Consider the following 19,138-nt stretch of genomic DNA (forward strand, 5'->3'; position numbering starts at 1 on the left):
GCTTGCTATTGTTCAAACAACTCATAAGATATCAATCCAACTGTGACTACTTATCAGTTGTTTGATAATTGTGCTGCTTAAAAGACCGCTGTTGAGCGTGTGTACAGGGGCTATAATATCTGCAGATCTCATACACACCTTGTTTAACGGACATTCATCTGCAGATCTGATCCACCAGGATGGTTAAACAAGGTGTGCATGAGATCTGCAATGCATTTTACAGGAACTTATCGTTTGCAGATGCTGATCACATGCTTCTCCATGACTTCTCCTAAGCATTGCCATCCCTACTCAGAGTACTGCTGGCAGAGCTGCTGAAAGAGCAGGTACGTCATTCAGATCTTCAAGATCCTGGATATTAAAGGGACTCTGAGCTCTGAATAAACATGAAGTTGGTACTTACCTGGGTATCCTCCAGCCCCCGGCATGGTCCTGGTAATCTGGCGACTTCGGGTGAAGTCACCCATATGTGCCCCCGCGGCATATCATCACACCGGCCGTGTAGGAGTCCTGCGCATGCGCGGCTTTCTTACGCCAGCCAGCGTGATGACGCACACGGATGACTTCGGCTGACGTCACCCGATTACCGGAACCAGGGACCACAGAAGGGACCAGGAGGATGCCGGGGGACATCGCAGGCTATGGGGGTGCTGGAGTCCAAATTTCATTTTTTTATTCAGAGCTCAGGGTCCCTTTTATGTCCAATAATGGGAGCTGATGTGAGGAGAAGGGTGAGAAAAGTGGAAGATAGTGTTACAGAATAAAATGTGTTTCCCTGTATTGTGATAGCCCCTCCCTGTTGTAAGTGTTAGCCCCTCCCTAGCCCCTCCCTGTTGTAAGTGTTAGCCCCTCCCTAGCTGATCAAACGCTTGTGTACCTAACCTTAACAAAAACTAAAAAAAAAAGTTTCACTTTCCTGGAGCTTCTGTCAGCCCCCTGCAGCTGATCTGTGCCTGCGCTCGACAATCCTCCAGTCCCCCGCTGCGGGATCAGTTTTGTTATCGCTGCATTCTAACGTCTACTGCGTCTGCGTGACCCTGCCCACACATGTCCTCATTTGTGCTCCCGTTGCAGGAAATGTCCTGCACAGACGCAGTACGAGAAAATCTCTACTGTGCAAGACACTCATAGCTACAGGAGCGCAAACAAGGATGAACGTGGCCACGCAGTGGCTGGTGAATGAAGAGAGCGAAACTGAGTAGTGGCGGGGGACCGGAAGATTGTACGGAGATGACGCGGGCACAGGGCGGGCGGAGGGGGCGGGCAGAAACCCCAAGAAAGTGAAACTCTGTTTTCGGTACTTCAGGTTTCCTTTAAAATGTGATCAATCCTTCAATGACTGATCAGACGTGATCGCTAGGGCGACGGTTCAGCGCCTCACTGCTGTACAGATGCACTGCTCTGCTGTTGCTTAGCGATACATCTATACAGCAACGGGGTCCCAAACGGTTGCCCTAGCGATCAGATCTGATTGATACAAACGCCCACAGTGTGGGGGTAAGGGTCCGCTACATGCCTATCTAGCAATGAATAAGGCACATGTGGCATCCCTCTAGCCAGGAAGCAGCGACACTTGTCAGCATTTACCTCTATTCTTTCCCTATAAGCATCAACCTCACCTACAATACACACAGATAGATAAACTGTAACCCACCAGCATCCCCTGGGGGGCAGTAATGAGCACCAGGACACCAGCGGCCGCCGGAGGGTAGTAATGAGCACCACGACACCAGCGGTCCCCAGCGGGCAGTAATGAGCACCAGGACACCAGCACCCCCGGGGGGCAGTAATGAGCACCAGGACACTAGCGTCCCCCGGGGGCCAGTAATGAGCACCAGGACACCAGCGTCCCCCGGCGGGCAGTAATGAGCACCAGGACACCAGCGGTCCCCGGCGGGCAGTAATGAGCACCAGGACACCAGCGGTCCCCGGGGGCAGTAATGAGCACCAGGACACCACCGGCACCCCAGGGGGCAGTAATGAGCACCAGGACACCAGCGGTCCCCGGGGGCAGTAATGAGCACCAGGACACCACCGGCACCCCAGGGGGCAGTAATGAGCACCAGGACACTAGAAGCCCCGGGGGGAAGTAATGAGCACCAGGACACCAGCGGTCCCAGGGGGTAGTAATGAGCACCAGGACACCAGCACCCCCGGGGGCAGTAATGAGCACCAGGACACCGGCGGTCCCGGGGGGCAGTGATGAGCACCAGGACACCAGCACCCCCGGGGGGCAGTAATGAGCACCAGGACACCAGGGGCAGTAATGAGCAGGACACCAGCACCCCCAGGGGGCAGTAATGATCACCAGGACACCAGCGGTCCTGGGGGGCCGTAATGAGCACCAGCACCCCCGGGGGGCAGTAATGAGCAATAAGACACCAGCGGTCCACAGGGGGCAGTGATGAGCACCAGGACACCAGGGGGCAGTAATGAGCAGGACACCAGCGGTCCCCGGGGGCAGTAATGAGCACCAGGACACCAGCTGTCCCTTGAGGGGCAGTAATGAGCACCAGGACACCGGCACCCCCGGGGGGCAGTAATGAACACCAGGACACCGGCGGTCCCGTGGGGCAGTAATGAGCACCAGGACACCGGCGGTCCCGTGGGGCAGTAATGAGCACCAGGACACCGGCACCCCTGGGGGGCAGTGATGTTCACCAGGACACCGGGGGGCAGTAATGAGCAGGACACCAGCAACCCCCAGGGGGCAGTAATGAGCACCAGGACACCAGCACCCCCGGGGGGCAGTAATGAGCACCAGGACACCAGCACCACCGGGGGACAGTAATGAGCACCTGGACACCAGCACCCCCAGGGGGCAGTAATGAGCACCTGGACACCAGCACCCCCAGGGGGCAGTAATGAGAACCAGGACACCAGCACCACCGGGGGACAGTAATGAGCACCTGGACACCAGCACCCCCAGGGGGCAGTAATGAGAACCAGGACACCAGCGGTCCCCGGGGGCAATAATGAGCACCAGGACACCAGGGGGCAGTAATGAGCACCAGGACACCAGGGAGCAGTAATGAGCACCAGGACACTGGCACCCCCGGGGGGCAGTAATGAGCACCAGAAGCCCCCGGGGGGCAGTAATGAGCACCAGGACACCAGCACCCCCAGGGGGCAGTAACGAGCACCAGGCAGGCCAGTATGTACAAAGTCTTTAATCCCCTGCTTGTTGCTTTGCTCATGCCGCTAATATCCACAAACAGAAATAAAAGGGGAGGGGGTAGTGAGCGCCTCGGAGGGGGCGGGATTCCCAAAGACCCTTGATTGCTCATATAATTTCCATTGGAGCGGTGGGCTCACTGTTCAGTACATACTCCTCCAGAGGGGGGCGCCGTGCTCTGCTCCAGAGTCACTGAAACTGCGGCCGTCCTGACGCACAGTGCAAATACCTCCAAACTCCGCCCATAAACACGAGACCTCGTAACCAAAACGAATGCCATAGCCCCTCCTCCCCCACCCTGCCCCAGCCCCTGCTGTTTGGCCCCGGAACCCCCGCACTAGCAGCCTTGATAAGCAGAGCAGTTTGGTCGAGCCGCCTCCTACCATCGGACGCTGGAGGCGGAAATAAATGGATTAAACATGGAATTGTGCCCGGGAATGGGCGACGCCCCCAGTCGGGTACAGAGGACGGGCGACGCCCCCAGTCGGGTACAGAGGGCATCTGGGGTGAAACCCCCCATTAAGTCTGAAGTGGTCCCAGCAGAGGTGGTCCTATCGAGCCACATGACTTCCAGGCAGCGTACTATTGGCCAGCCGGATGACGGGTAACGGGTGTGCTTCCGTGTTGAAGACCCAGTTGTCCAATGGGAGGAGGTCGTCGCTGGAGAACAGGAGGTACAGATACCTGCGGGGGAAACCCAGGAACATGTGTAAGTCAGCAATCGGTCATACAGAGAATGTAATCACACATTCAGAATACAATCTGCCACTGATGACATGTCCTAACGTGTCTCTCCCCCCCCCCACTGCTGCTCCACATATGGGGAGCGAAAATAGCATCACCCGAGTCTAAAATTACAGGACTCTTGAAGTGACAGGGATATGGAGGCTGTCATATTTATTTCCTGTTAAGACAATTGACGCCTCCTCACACAGGAGCAGGATATATAATCACACACAGAGGTAAGACACGCCTCCTCACACAGGAGCAGGATATATAATCACACACAGAGGTAAGACACGCCTCCTCACAGAGGACCATGATATATAATCACACACAGGGGTCAGACACGAATCCTCACACAGGAGCAGGATATATAATCACACACAGAGGTAAGACACACCTCCTCACACAGGAGCAGGGCATATAATCACACACAGAGGTAAGACACGCCTCCTCACACAGGAGCAGGATATATAATCACACACAGAGGTAAGACACGCCTCCTCACACAGGACCAGGATATATAATCACACACAGAGGTCAGACACGCCTCCTCACACAGGACCAGGATATATAATCACACACAGAGGTCAGACACGCCTCCTCACAAAGGACCAGGATATATATAATCACACACAGAGGTCAGACACGCCTCCTCACACAGGAGCAGGATATATAATCACACACAGAGGTCAGACACGCCTCCTTACAGAGGACCAGGATATATAATCACACACAGAGGTCAGACACGCCTCCTCACAAAGGACCAGGATATATAATCACACACAGAGGTCAGACACGCCTCCTCACACAGGAGCAGGATATATAATCACACACAGAGGTCAGACACGCCTCCTCACAGAGGACCAGGATATATAATCACACACAGAGGTCAGACACGCCTCCTCACAAAGGACCAGGATATATAATCACACACAGAGGTCAGACACGCCTCCTCACACAGGAGCAGGATATATAATCACACACAGAGGTCAGACACGCCTCCTTACAGAGGACCAGGATATATAATCACACACAGAGGTCAGACATGCCTCCTCACAAAGGACAAGGATATATAATCACACACAGAGGTCAGACACGCCTCCTCCATCTACACAGGCGCAGGATAAGTAATCACACACAGAGGTGAGACACGCCTCCTCCATCTACACAGGACATATAATCACACACAGAGGTCAGACACGCCTCCTCACAGAGGACCAGGATATATAATCACACACAGAGGTCAAACACGCCTCCTCACACAGGAGCAGGATATATAATCACACACAGAGGTCAGACACGCCTCCTCCATCTACACAGGACATATAATCACACACAGAGGTCAGACACGCCTCCTCACAGAGGACCAGGATATATAATCACACACAGAGGTCAGACACGCTTCCTCCTCACACAGGAGCAGGATATATAATCACACACAGAGGTCAGACACGCCTCCTCCATCTACACAGGACATATAATCACACACAGAGGTCAGACACGCCTCCTCACAGAGGACCAGGATATATAATCACACACAGAGGTCAGACACGCTTCCTCCTCACACAGGAGCAGGATATATAATCACACACAGAGGTCAGACACGCCTCCTCCATCTACACAGGACATATAATCACACACAGAGGTCAGACACGCCTCCTCACACAGGAGCAGGATATATAATCACACACAGAGGTCAGACACGCCTCCTCCATCTACACAGGACATATAATCACACACAGAGGTCAGACACGCCTCCTCACAGAGGACCAGGATATATAATCACACACAGAGGTCAGACACGCTTCCTCCTCACACAGGAGCAGGATATATAATCACACACAGAGGTCAGACACGCCTCCTCCATCTACACAGGACATATAATCACACACAGAGGTCAGACACGCCTCCTCACAGAGGAGCAGGATATATAATCACACACAGAGGTCAGACACGCCTCCTCACAAAGGACCAGGATATATAATCACACACAGAGGTCAGACACGCCTCCTCACAGAGGATCAGGATATATAATCACACAGATCAGACACGCCTCCTCCATCTACACAGGACATATAATCACACACAGAGGTCATACACGCCTCCTCCGGCTACACAGGATATATAATCACACACAGAGGTCAGACACACCTCCTCCATCTACACAGGATATATAATCACACACAGAGGTCAGACACGCCTCCTCCGGCTACACAGGACATATAATCACACACAAAGGTCAGACACGCCTCCTCCGGCTACACAGGATATATAATCACACACAAGAGGTCAGACACGCCTCCTCCGGCTACACAGGATATATAATCACACACAAAGGTCATACACGCCTCCTCCGGCTACACAGGATATATAATCACACACAGAGGTCAGACACACCTCCTCCATCTACACAGAATATATAATCACACACAGAGGTCAGACACGCCTCCTCCGGCTACACAGGACATATAATCACACACAAAGGTCAGACACGCCTCCTCCGGCTACACAGGATATATAATCACACACAAGAGGTCAGACACGCCTCCTCCGGCTACACAGGATATATAATCACACACAAAGGTCAGACACGCCTCCTCCGGCTACACAGGATATATAATTGCAGTATTTGTATAGCGCCTTTCTCCTGTCGGACTCAAAGCACTTGCGAGGCAGCCACTAGAGCGCACTCAGTAGGCAGTAGCAGTGTTAAGGAGACTTGCCCAAGAAACTCTTTACTGAATAGGTGCTGGCTTACTGAACAGGCAGTGCCGAGATTTGAACCCAGGTCTCCTGTGTCAGAGGCAGAGCCCTTAACCATTACACTATCCAGCCACACACAGAGGTCAGACACGCCTCCTCCATCTACACAGAATATATAGTCACACACAGAGGTCAGATACGCCTCCTCTGGCTACACAGGATATATAATCACACACAGAGGTCAGACACGCCTCCTCCATCTACACAGGAGCAGAATAAGAAATCACACACAGAGGTCAGACACGACTGATGGATGCACACAGGAAGTGGCTGCAGGACCCCAGACGGTGCGCCATGTCTCCGGTATAAGTGGCTGTACATGTTCCCAGGACTCACTTGAGTGTCTCGGCAAGGAAGAAGCTCTGCTGGACGTCATCATAGGCTGGAGATGAGGAGTAGACGTCTTTCAGGCCGGAGAATCCGCCACTGACTCTGCAGTACTTCTCAATGGCCTGCAGGTGGAGACAAAGTCACATTAATCCAGGCAAAGCAGCAGCACTAGAGGGAGCAGAAACACTGCAGCCCAAGTTCAGGATTGTCTGCTGCTGGGTACACACAATGCGGTTTCCTGTCCTATCAACGGGAATTGGGCAATTATTTCCATCATGTTCAATCTGCTCCCGTTCGATATCAGGATCAATTTTTTGAAGTTATAACAGCAGAATTGAACCTGTTTGGACATGTACACACGATGCAACCTCCTCTCAGAGCACCCGCCGATTAGACAGGAAATTGCATTGTGTGTACCTAGCATAACATCCCGACCTGCAGTAAGCAACCTCACAACGGCTACACCCAGCACCTGGGTCATATTAGAACACAGCGAGAGGGTGGTGAGCAGCAGTCATGCATTACTGTCTGGCTATTCTAGACTCATTACACAAGGTTCTCGCTACTGACCCTCCGGCAAACGCCACTATCATCTGATATGGCCCAAGTGAGGGGGTGCAAACTCCTCCCACCTGATAACAGACAATGTTGTAACACATGCAGCCCAGGACATCTAGATCACTTATCAGACTTCTTCAGGCCTGGAGAAATGTAGTATATTAGGTTCAGAGGGGGCCTACAGCATGGTTAAATGACCCCCCCCCCCCTCCCACAACACCTATTACTGAAAACAGAAATATACCACTATGTACCTCTGCAAATATCAGTTCCCAGCTCTGCACACCGGCTGCACCCATTACCGGAGGCTCCTCCCCCTGCTGGATTCTCCTATCTCTCAGGGGCTCTGGTGGTGAGATCTCTGTGCACCTGAGTTCCCAGCTCTGCATACCTGCTGCACCCATTACCAGAGGCTCCTCCCCCTGCTGGATTCTCCTATCTCTCAGGGGCTCTGGTGGTGAGATCTCTGTGTTCCTGAGTTCCCAGCTCTGCACACCTGCTGCACCCATTACCAGAGGCTCCTCCCCTGCTGGATTCTTCTATCTCTCAGGGATCTGGTAGTGAGATCTCTGTGTACCTGAGTTCCCAGCTCTGCCCACCTGCTGCACCCATTACCAGAGGCTCCTCCCCCTGCTGGATTCTCCTATCTCTCAGGGGCTCTGGTGGTGAGATCTCTGTGCACCTGAGTTCCCAGCTCTGCACACCGGCTGCACCCATTACCGGAGGCTCCTCCCCCTGCTGGATTCTCCTATCTCTCAGGGGCTCTGGTGGTGAGATCTCTGTGCACCTGAGTTCCCAGGTTTGACCACCCGCTGCACCCATTACCAGAGGCTCCTCCCCCTGCTGGATTCTTCTATCTCTCAGGGATCTTTTGGTGAGATCTTTGTGCACCTGAGTTCCCAGCACTGCCCACCTGCTGCACCCATTACCAGAGGCTCCTCCCCCTGCTGGATTCTTCTATCTCTCAGGGGCTCTGGTGGTGAGATCTCTGTGCACCTGAGTTCCCAGCTCTGCACACCTGCTGCTCCCATTACCAGAGGCTCCTCCCCCTGCTGGATTCTCCTATCTCTCAGGGGCTCTGGTGGTGAGATCTCGGTGCACCTGAATTCCCAGCTCTGCACACCTGCTGCACCCATTACCAGAGGCTCCTCCCCCTGCTGGATTCTCCTATCTCTCAGCGGCTCTGGTGGTGAGATCTCTGTGCACCTGAGTTCCCAGCTCTGCACACCTGCTGCACCCATTACCAGAGGCTCCTCCCCCTGCTGGATTCTTCTATCTCTCAGGGATCTGGTGGTGAGGTCTCTGTGCACCTGAGTTCCCAGCTCTGCACACCTGCTGCACCCATTACCAGAGGCTCCTCCCCCTGCTGGATTCTTCTATCTCTCAGGGATCTGGTGATGAGATCTCTGTGCACCTAAGTTCCCAGCTCTGCACACCTGCTGCACCAATTACCAGAGGCTCCTCCCCCTGCTGGATTCTCCTATCTCAGGGATCTGGTGGTGAGATCTCTGTGCACCTGAGTTCCCAGCTCTGCACACCTGCTGCACCCATTACCAGAGGCTCCTCCCCCTGCTGGATTCTCCTATCTCTCAGGGATCTGGTGGTGAGATCTCTGTGCACCTGAGTTCCCAGCTCTGCACACCTGCTGCACCCATTACCAGAGGCTCCTCCCCTGCTGGATTCTTCTATCTCTCAGGGATCTGGTGGTGAGGTCTCTGTGCACCTGAGTTCCCAGCTCTGCACACCTGCTGCACCCATTACCAGAGGCTCCTCCCCCTGCTGGATTCTTCTATCTCTCAGGGATCTGGTGGTGAAATCTCTGTGCACCTGAGTTCCCAGCTCTGCACACCTGCTGCACCCATTACCAGAGTCCCCCCCCCCCCCCCCCCCCGCTGGATTCTTCTCTCTCTCAGGGGCTCTGGTGGGGAGATCTCTGTGCACCTGAGTTCCCAGCTCTGCTCACCTGCAGCACCCATTACCAGAGGCTCCTCCCCCTGCTGGATTCTCCTATCTCTCAGGGATCTGGTGGTGAGATCTCTGTGCACCTGAGTTCCCAGCTCTGCACACCTGCTGCACCCATTACCAGAGGCTCCTCCCCCTGCTGGATTCTCCTATCTCTCAGGGACTCTGGTGGTGAGATCTCTGTGCACCTGAGTTCCCAGCTCTGCACACCAGCTGCACCCATTACCAGAGGTTCCTCCCCCTGCTGGATTCTTCTATCTCTCAGGGCACTGGTGGTGAGATCTCTGTGCACCTGAGTTCCCAGCTTTGCCCACCTGCTGCACCCATTACCAGAGGCTCCTCCCCCTGCTGGATTCCTCTATCTCTCAGGGGATCTGGTGGTGAGATCTCTGTGCACCTGAGTTCCCAGCTCTGCACACCTGCTGCACCCATTACCAGAGGCTCCTCCCCCTGCTGGATTCTTCTATCTCTCAGGGGCTCTGGTAGTGAGATCTCTGTGCACCTGAGTTCCCAGCTCTGCATACCTGCTGCACCCATTACCAGTGGCTCCCCTACACCGTTAGATTAATTTATCTCTCAGGGAGTCAGGATCAGAATATTCTGACACTTTGAGACTCCTGTTGTCAGAACTCTACGCTTCTAAGCACCCAGCTTTGCAGCCACCCTGCACAGATTATTAAAGCCTTCCATTTCCCCTGCTGGGCGTCTTATTTAGTGTATGTTGCGCAGGATGCAGTAAGAAGGGGTAGATCTCAAAACGAGAAGAAATAGCATATATAAAGAAGGCCACAGATGGCTCCGCCCACAAAACATCACGATGACCCCAAGTCTGACTCTTGCGTGGAGCTCAGCTCACCTGTGCGGCCTCCCAGCCCCAGGCCCGGTATTTGGGGTCGTGTGTGAAGCGCCACATGTACCAGTACGTCTCGATCACCTCCGGACGCAGGATGTAATACTTCTCGTTCTGCCGCACGGCCACTGCTTCAGCCCCGCCCTCAAACTTAAAGGCTTCCGGGCCCAACTTCAGCACTGAGAACAGAGAAAGTGAATGTGAAGGTCACACCATGGGAGAGACATGGACACGGCTAGATTTCTACTGTAAAACACCCCGCGACCAGGCAAGCTTTATAACCCTTCAGCAAATGGTATTCCTAAGCATAAATGAACGACATTAGTTTGTAATCCAGCAGCAGAGGAGGTACACACATCTTTTCCCTGTGCTTCCTGCCTATCTTATCTGAAAATCTGCACCAAGTGACTCATGCTGCCAGCTCACATCTCTATTTACTGAAGCAGCTGTGGTGAGCTATGAAGGGAGTAATAATGCAAATAATGCAGGAGTGTAGACTCATCCCATAGGCCAATATCAATATCTCACGCCCCCCCCCCCCCCCCCCGCTGGGAGGATGCACTAACCTTCAGGCTGAGGGTACACTCCCACTTCATTTACATTTTAACACCATTCACAACTCCTGGAGTGACTGGAAATGTGAGCTGGCAGCATGAGTCGCATTTTATGATAAGATGGGTGGGAAAAAGCTGTCTGTATCTCTTTTACTGCTGGATTATTGAACGCATACAGTTCACTTTTATACAGAACTACAGTTTAACGCAGCCTGATGTGTGCAGTAATTGGCCGTATGTTGGAATGGGGCTCCGCCCATGATATTCACCTGTTCGGTCATATGACTCATGACACGTGTGAGCGATCTCCGCCCCCAGCTGTAGGTAATGCCCCGCCTTGTCCCCCGGGGACCCGTCTGCGCCCAGGGCAAACATCCCCCCTGCGAAGCAGGTCAGGTGACCCATCTTCCGCTCCAGGTGGCCGTTCTTCCACTCCCCGATGAAGGTGAGGCCGGCGGTAGACTTGCGGATCAGATGCTTCTCGATGGCCTGAGAGAGACAAACAGAATTCCAGATTACATCTCTTCTCTTCAACATTGGTAAATAATAATAATAAACATTATTGATAAGTACATTTTCAGCATAATAACTTCCAGTGTGTGATCCGCTACCTGGTCTGGATCGCCAGACTTCTGTCCCCTTTACAGAGCGGAGTATGTGGCGGGCAGTGGGCGGTCCCTTACATAAGACCAGTTATATGCTGCGGGGCAGTAATCCCTGCCCCATTCCCAGCCTGAGGCAGATGCACAGCTGCCTATTGGCTGCACACACAGTTCCTCCTCCTAGATGTCCTCATTTGAGTGAAAAGCAGTGATAATAATCCAATAATAATAATCCTAATATTGGTAAAGTGCTTTTCTCCTGTTGGACTCAAAGCACTCAGGAAATGCAGCTACTAAGGACACGCTCAAGGGGCCATCCTGCAGTGTTACGAAGCCTTGCCCGAGGACTCTCTACTGAATAGGGACTGACCCTAGCCAGGATTCCAACCCTGGTCTCCCATGTCAAAGGCAGTGCCCTTAATCAGTACACTATCCAGCCACTGATCATGTGAGCGGATCAATAGCTGATCAGTACAGGTACATGGTCAGTTTAATATGCCAGCTACATATGTGGGAACATAAATGCCAGTACTTCTGTAGGTTATATACAAGCCTAGAAGAGGCCGGGTTACAGCAAACCGCCCAACTCATCTTCACTTAGGAAAATCCAGCAAGTCCTGATTGGATGACACACAGCAATGTAAAAGTGCCCAGTGACCATCCAGTTCGCCAATCGATCATCTGATCCAATCGCTACGATAGATCAGAACAGATCATTTATGCCCAGTAACGAAGGGGAAAATGATAAGCAATCCAATCAGAAATGGTTTGAAATTCAGACAGATAGATGGATAATCTGCCACACTGAGCAGTCATTTCTTAGCATCGCGTCGTCTTTAGATCAGCTCGGGGATACTGCACCCATCTCTCCTGATATATAGCGCATATATACATAAGGGCTTGGAGTAATGTATGGTGAATGCTGGTATTGTACAGAGCTGGCTCCGAGGGCAATGATGGAGAATGACCCCCGCAGGACAGGACCGCTCTGTACAGGAGGGGGACATGGAGAACTATACTCACCTCAATGGCGCTGTCATACATGTTGCGGGCCTCCACGTCCGTCTTGTCAGACACCAGCCAGGCCTTCAAGAGATACTCGTAAAAACTGTCTCCCAAACCGCCAACTGACGTGTGGTCTGTAGGGGGCAGAAAGTGACAGCATTACCTACTGGTCACATCTCTGAGCGTACGTCACCCCGACACTGCCCTCATCACATGTGTACTGGAGCTGATAGTAAACTAGCTGCAGTGTGTGCTGATCTCTGCTGCCTCCAGTATGTACAGTATAAGCTGTTACTATGTGCCTGTACTGATAGTAACTAGCTGCAGTGTGTGCTGATCTCTGCTGCCTCCAGTATGTACAGTATAAGCTGTTACTCTGTACCTGTACTGATAGTAACCTAGCTGCAGTGTGTGCTGATCTCTGCTGCCTCCAGTATGTACAGTATACGCTGTTACTCTATGCCTGTACTGATAGTAACGTAGCTGCAGTGTGTGCTGATCTCTGCTACCTCCAGTATGTACAGTATAAGCTGTTACTCTGTGCCTGTACTGACAGTAACTAGCTGCAGTGTGTGCTGATCTCTGCTGCCTCCAGTATGTACAGTATAAGCTGTTACTCTGTACCTGTACTGATAGTAACCTAGCTGCAGTGTGTGCTGATCTCTGCTGCCTCCAGTATGTACAGTATAAGCTGTTACTCTGTGCCTGTACTGACAGTAACTAGCTGCAGTGTGTGCTGATCTCTGCTGCCTCCAGTATGTACAGTATAAGCTGTTACTCTGTGCCTGTACTGATAGTAACTAGCTGCAGTGTGTGCTGCTCTCTGCTACCTCTGGTATGTCTAGTATAAGCTGTTAAAGTGCGTACACACGCACTACCAGCGGCAACGACGTTTCCGCCGGACCCTCCCGCTAGGTGGACTTTTAGCCGACAGTAGCGCATGTGTACGTGCTGTCGGGGGACTGATAAGGCTGCTTCTGAACGATCCACTGAGCAGATCGTTCAGAAACAGCCTTATCAGTCGAACAGCGTGTACACACGCACTACTGTCGTCTAAATGTCCGTCCAGCGGGAGGGTCTGGCGGACCCATCGTTGTCGCTGGTAGTCCGTGTGCACGCACCTTTACTCTGCGCTAGTACTGATAGTAAACTAGCTGCAGTGTGTGCTGATCTCTGCTACCTCCAGTATGTAAAGTATAAGCTGTTACTCTGTGCCTATACCGATAGTAAACTAACTGCAGCGTGTTCTGATCTCTGATGCCTCCAGTATGTACAGTAAAAGCTGTTACTCTGTGCCTGTACTGATAGTAAACTAGCTGCAGCGTGTGCTGATCTCTGCTACCTCCAGTATGTACAGTATAAGCTGTTACTCTGTGCCTGTACTGATAGTAAACTAGCGGCAGTGTGAGCTGATCTCTGCTACCTCCAGTATGTACAGTATAAGCTGTTACTTTGTGCCTGTACGGATAGTAACGTAGCTGCAGTGTGTGCTTATCTCTGCTACCTCCAGTATGTACAGTATAAGTTGTTACTCTGTGCCTGTACTCATAGTAAACTAGCTGCAGCGTGTGCTGATCTCTGCTACCCCCGGTGAATACAGTATAAGCTTTTACTCTGTGCCTGTACTGATAGTAACGTAGCTGCAGTGTGTGCTTATCTCTGCTACCTCCAGTATGTACAGTGTAAGCCGTTACTCTGTGCCTGTACTGATAGTAACTAGCTGCAGCATGTGCTGATCTCTGCTACCCCCAGTATGTACAGTACAAGCTGGTACTCTGTGCCTGTACTGATAGTAACTAGCTGCAGTGTGTGCTGATCCCTGCTACCTCCAGTATGTACAGTATAAGCTGTTACTCTGTGCCTGTACTGATAGTAACGTAGCTGCAGTGTGTGCTGATCTCTGCTACCCCCAGTATGTACAGTATAAGCTGTTACTCTGTGCCTATACTGATAGTAACGTAGCTGCAGTGTGTGCTTATCTCTGCTACCTCCAGTATGTACAGTATAAGCTGTTACTCTGTGCCTGTACTGATAGTAAACTAGCTGCAGTGTGTGCTGATCTCTGCTACCTCCAGTATGTACAGTATAAGCTGTTACTCTGTGCCTGTACTGATAGTAAACTAGCTGCAGTGTGTGCTGATCTCCGCTGCCCCAGTATGTACAGTATAAGCTGTCACTCTGAGCCTGTACTGATAGTAAACTAGCTGCAGTGTGTGCTGATCTCTGATGCCTCCAGTATGTACATTATAAGCTGTTACTCTGTGCCTGTACTGATAGTAACGTAGCTGCAGTGTGTGCTTATCTCTGCTACCTCCAGTATGTACAGTATAAGCTGTTACTCTGTGCCTGTACTGATAGTAAACTAGCTGCAGTGTGTGCTGATCTCTGCTACCTCCAGTATGTACAGTATAAGCTGTTACTCTGTGCCTGTGCTGATAGTAAACTGGCTGCAGCTTGTGCTGATCTCTGCTGCCTCCAGTATGTACAGTATAAGCTGTTACTCTGTGCCTGTACTGATAGTAAACTAGCTGCAGCGTGTGCTGATCTCTGCTACCTCCAGTATGTACAGTATAAGCTGTTACTCTGTGCCAGTACTGATAGTAAACTAGCTGCAGTGTGTGCTGATCTCTGCTACCTCCAGTATATACAGTATACGCTGTTACTCTGTGCCTGTACTGATAGTAAACTAGCTGCAGCGTGTGCTGATCTCTGCTACCTCCAGTATGTACAGTATAAGCTGTTACTCTGTGCCAGTACTGATAGTAAACTAGCTGCAGTGTGTGCTGATCCCTGCTACCTCCAGTATGTACAGTATAAGCTGTTACTCTGTGCCTGTGCTGATAGTAACTAGCTGCAGTGTGTGCTGATCTCTGCTGCCTCCAGTATGTACAGTATAAGCTGTTACTCTGTGCCAGTACTGATAGTAAACTAGCTGCAGTGTGCGCTGATCCCTGCTACCTCCAGTATGTACAGTATAAGCTGATTCCGGTTATTCTCATTGCTTTTTACTTTACATCTCCTCGTTGAATGTATGTCTTCCACCTCCATGTCTTATCATCCCTGTGCAGGTGCGATCAGCACTTCAGTACACACTGAGCACGGGAGCCCAGGGCACTGATGACTCATGTTAGTGACAAGATCTGAGGCACACCGTATTATCAATCACCCCTCATTACTCACGCTGTCCCCAGCGTCCGGTCCTGGGGTTTAAGTAGTTTGGATAAAGTCCGTTGGGACGATCCATTTTCTGCAGTAACCTCCTGATGTGCATCACCTGCGGAGAGGGAAATTCATGCTGCATTACTGCAAATTCGGCTATTCAAACGAATGAGAGTTTATAAAATCACTCCTCTAATCAATTAAAGTAATTAAGCTGTGTGTGCCTCAGTAATAGGTGTGTTTCCTGCATGCCGGGTGTAGCTTTACTGCCCCCTACAGGCAGCACTAATGTAACTGCAGTCACAGAAAGGCCATAAAATATTACATAGATGCATTTAGGCTTGTTGTAGCGGCGCTGTTGCTAGGTCTAGTCTGGCATGACAAAGTCAAACACTTTTAATCCCCTTTGGCACCACGCTGTGCCATGTAATTTTGTAATTATGCTGACGCGCGTGGAATGGGGGTGGGGCTACAGACCAGAAGCTGTATCAGCTCCGCCCCCCACCTGCTGATGTTGAGTCGCCTCTCTACTCTAGTGCGAGGAAATCCATACTGGATCATCAAGGGCTCCTCATGAGGCACTAAGTGACGAAACCGATAGGGCGGAGCTTGGAGAGAGACGGCAGGGAGATGCTGTACACACGTGTGGGGATGTTTCATGAAATGCCCAACCTTATTCAAGGCTTGTGAGTGCAAATCTTTTTTATATTTTAATTTAATAAAACGGTATTATGTAATGGGAATCTGTTCTGGAGTTTTTTAAAGGACACCTGTAGTGAGAGGTATATGGTGGCTGCCATATTGATTTCCTGTTAAGCAATACCAGTTGCCTGGCTGTCCTGCTGATCCTCTGACTCTAATACTTGAGGGAGTGATAAGCCTGAAGGGGGCCAGAGTAAGCCCTAGGCATGTATGTTTTTCACTTAAAGAGAAACCGTGACCAAGAATTGAACTTCATCCCAATCAGTAGTTGATACCCCCTTTCCCATGATAAATCTATTCCTTTTCCCAAACAGACCATCAGGGGGCTCTGTATGGCTGATATTGTGGTGAAACCCCTCAGGACCATGGTTCTGACATCACTCTGTGGGAGTCTTGTTGCATTGTGGGAATTAACAGCTGTTTCCTAAAAGCAAGCAGCATCTCCTTCCAGTGATATCAAATGCTGGCAGTAAAAATTTCACCATGTGATAAATGTCAGAATGTTAATCAGGGAGAGGAAATATTTTACAACGGGCACAAATACTGACTAAATCATTTATACATAATTTTAGTAAAAATGAATCACTTTTTTTTTAAAATTACATTATTTTCACTGGAGTTCCTCTTTAAGTCCCCATCTCAGCTTCACATTGAGCACTGGACAGTAAGCAACATTGTCGGTATAGCGCTATGGAAGCCATCTGTATGACACATGATGACGCAAGCTGTGAGGAATTTACAGAAGTGGAATGGATTTGGCATACACAAGCAACTTGGGCTGTCTTTAATTCTTGGCGAGCATCGGTTGTCTTCTCTGGTGGCCGTTGTGGACACAGTGTAGCCATGAGCACGAAGCCTCTTATGTGGTGAATTGGGGAGCTGATGGACTGCTGTAGCAATACTTCACTATTGTGGGGCTCTTTGTTTCTTGTGTTGTCCGGGAACAGAAAGAAGAAAGTTTCAGCTGCAGTGTAAGAGACTGTTTACATCTATGATTTTTTTTTATGATGTAAGTGGACTCTTGGTTTAACTTACAGAGAACCAGAGATGAAGCACCCTCTTGTATTTTACCTTATAAATCAGTGGGAACATGACAGTAAACACCTAATCTGCTCTTTGTTTCATTGTTCTCTGTGTAATCTGACTGTTATCACCTCTGATAAGAATCCCCGACTGAGCAGTCGGTCTGGCTTTGCTACTGAATGATTATAGCTGAGTCTGTCTTCTCTGGTGTCTTTTCAAGCCCAAGCCTGCCCTCTTGTGGCTCTGCTATAATGACTCAGCAATAATCATTCCCAGCAAAGCCAGACTGAATGCTCAGTCCGGGATTCTTATCACAGCTGGTAACAGACACGTTTAGCAGTGAGGATGAAACAGAGAGCAGGGTAGGTGTTTTCTCTAATGTTCTTACCGATATATATGGTAAAATACACAAGGGTGCTTCCTCTCTGGTTCCCTTTAATGCTAATTTTATGCACTGCTGAGCATTTTATATTAGTGAGCGGCATGCCTCTCTTTTTAAAGTGCCCCAGCTGGGTAAAGTGTGCTTTTAAAGTTTGAATAATCTGCAGAGGAGCGCAATTTGTTTACCATAGCTTACCCGCCCATACTCATAGCTCCACCCCCCACCCCTTAGATTGTGAGCCCATTTGGCAGGACCCTCCTCACAGTGTGATCTTCTCCACCACCATATGGACTCAGTAACTTGTCTGCTATATTTATTCGCAAATTGTTATGCCACTATTTTGTGTAGCGTTGGTTAATGTTGTAATGTCTCCTCTATCTATTGTACAGTTATAGGTTAGTGTTTTATAAATAAAGTTTATTAATGATAATGAAGCAGTGGGAGGGGCCACTATCTGCCCTCCCCCTCCATTACCGCACACACTCACCTTGTTGTAGTACATGGGGTTCCCCGTCAGGTAGGTGAGATGTACAAACTCCAGATGGAGGGTCCCGAATTCTGCCAGAATGCTGCTGCCAGCCGAGGCCCATCCCCAGTTCCTGCCGACACCACTAGAGGGAGACAAGAGCAGCAGCAGTGAGGAGTTCTGTTATGACTCGGCCCCGGTGACTGACCAGCAATCTCATAGCGGCCACACACAATGGAGCAGGGGATAATTCTACCTGCTGGTGTTATGTCTGATCGTGCTGCTCGGAAGCTGCCTTCCTCATTGAATATCACGCATGCTCAGTGGGAAGTTTCATATAATACCCCCTGAAATATCTTCACAGCCACGCCTCCTACACTCCTAAAATTTTCAGGGTAGGGGGGAACCCCCCGAACTACCTCTGTGCCAGTTCACAGCCCCTGAGCCCCGTTGTTCACAAGAAACATTACAGAAACCTATCTCAGGAACAAGAGGGACTCTACCCTGAAAATTTGGGGAGTGTAGGAGGTGCGGCTGCGGAGATATTTGGGATGTTTAGCGCTGGCAGCATAATTGAATAGGAAATGTGGCAGAGCGGGATCGCACTGAGCAGGCGGGGCAGCGTAAATTTACAGGCAGCGCGATCAGACACAGCACCGGGCTTGTGGCCGCACACACGGCTCTGTCCTATGGAAAGGGCGAGGGCTGCCTCTCAGTGGTAAGACAATGTAACAATAAATGTCAGGAGTAATAATGCCTGCTGGAGCGAGGCTCATTATGTAACGAGAGACATCTGACTGCAGGTGGCGCTGTGCTGCTGACACCTAATCAGCCCCCCCATCTACCTTCCAGATGTGTTCAGCAGGCAGATGACAGAGTGG

The 19,138-nt window shown here is 50.8% G+C and overlaps 1 protein-coding gene across 1 annotated transcript in view; it reads right to left on the bottom strand.

Moving 5' to 3' along the window:
* Positions 1–3,155: 3,155 nt before the first annotated feature.
* The window catches only part of MAN1A2 (mannosidase alpha class 1A member 2), a 129,290-nt gene continuing 113,307 nt past the window's right edge, over positions 3,156–19,138 (bottom strand). Inside the window, exons 7-13 of the mRNA XM_068270998.1 lie at positions 18,279–18,402; positions 15,706–15,799; positions 12,544–12,659; positions 11,188–11,407; positions 10,371–10,543; positions 7,001–7,116; positions 3,156–3,859 (exon numbers count right to left, since the gene is read on the bottom strand). Of these exons, the coding sequence (XP_068127099.1) occupies positions 3,727–3,859; positions 7,001–7,116; positions 10,371–10,543; positions 11,188–11,407; positions 12,544–12,659; positions 15,706–15,799; positions 18,279–18,402 (976 nt within the window). The 3' untranslated portion in view covers positions 3,156–3,726. The remainder of the gene's footprint in view (positions 3,860–7,000; positions 7,117–10,370; positions 10,544–11,187; positions 11,408–12,543; positions 12,660–15,705; positions 15,800–18,278; positions 18,403–19,138) is intronic.

This window comes from Hyperolius riggenbachi, chromosome 2 (genome assembly GCF_040937935.1).
Source record: "Hyperolius riggenbachi isolate aHypRig1 chromosome 2, aHypRig1.pri, whole genome shotgun sequence".
Taxonomy (NCBI): domain Eukaryota; kingdom Metazoa; phylum Chordata; class Amphibia; order Anura; family Hyperoliidae; genus Hyperolius; species Hyperolius riggenbachi.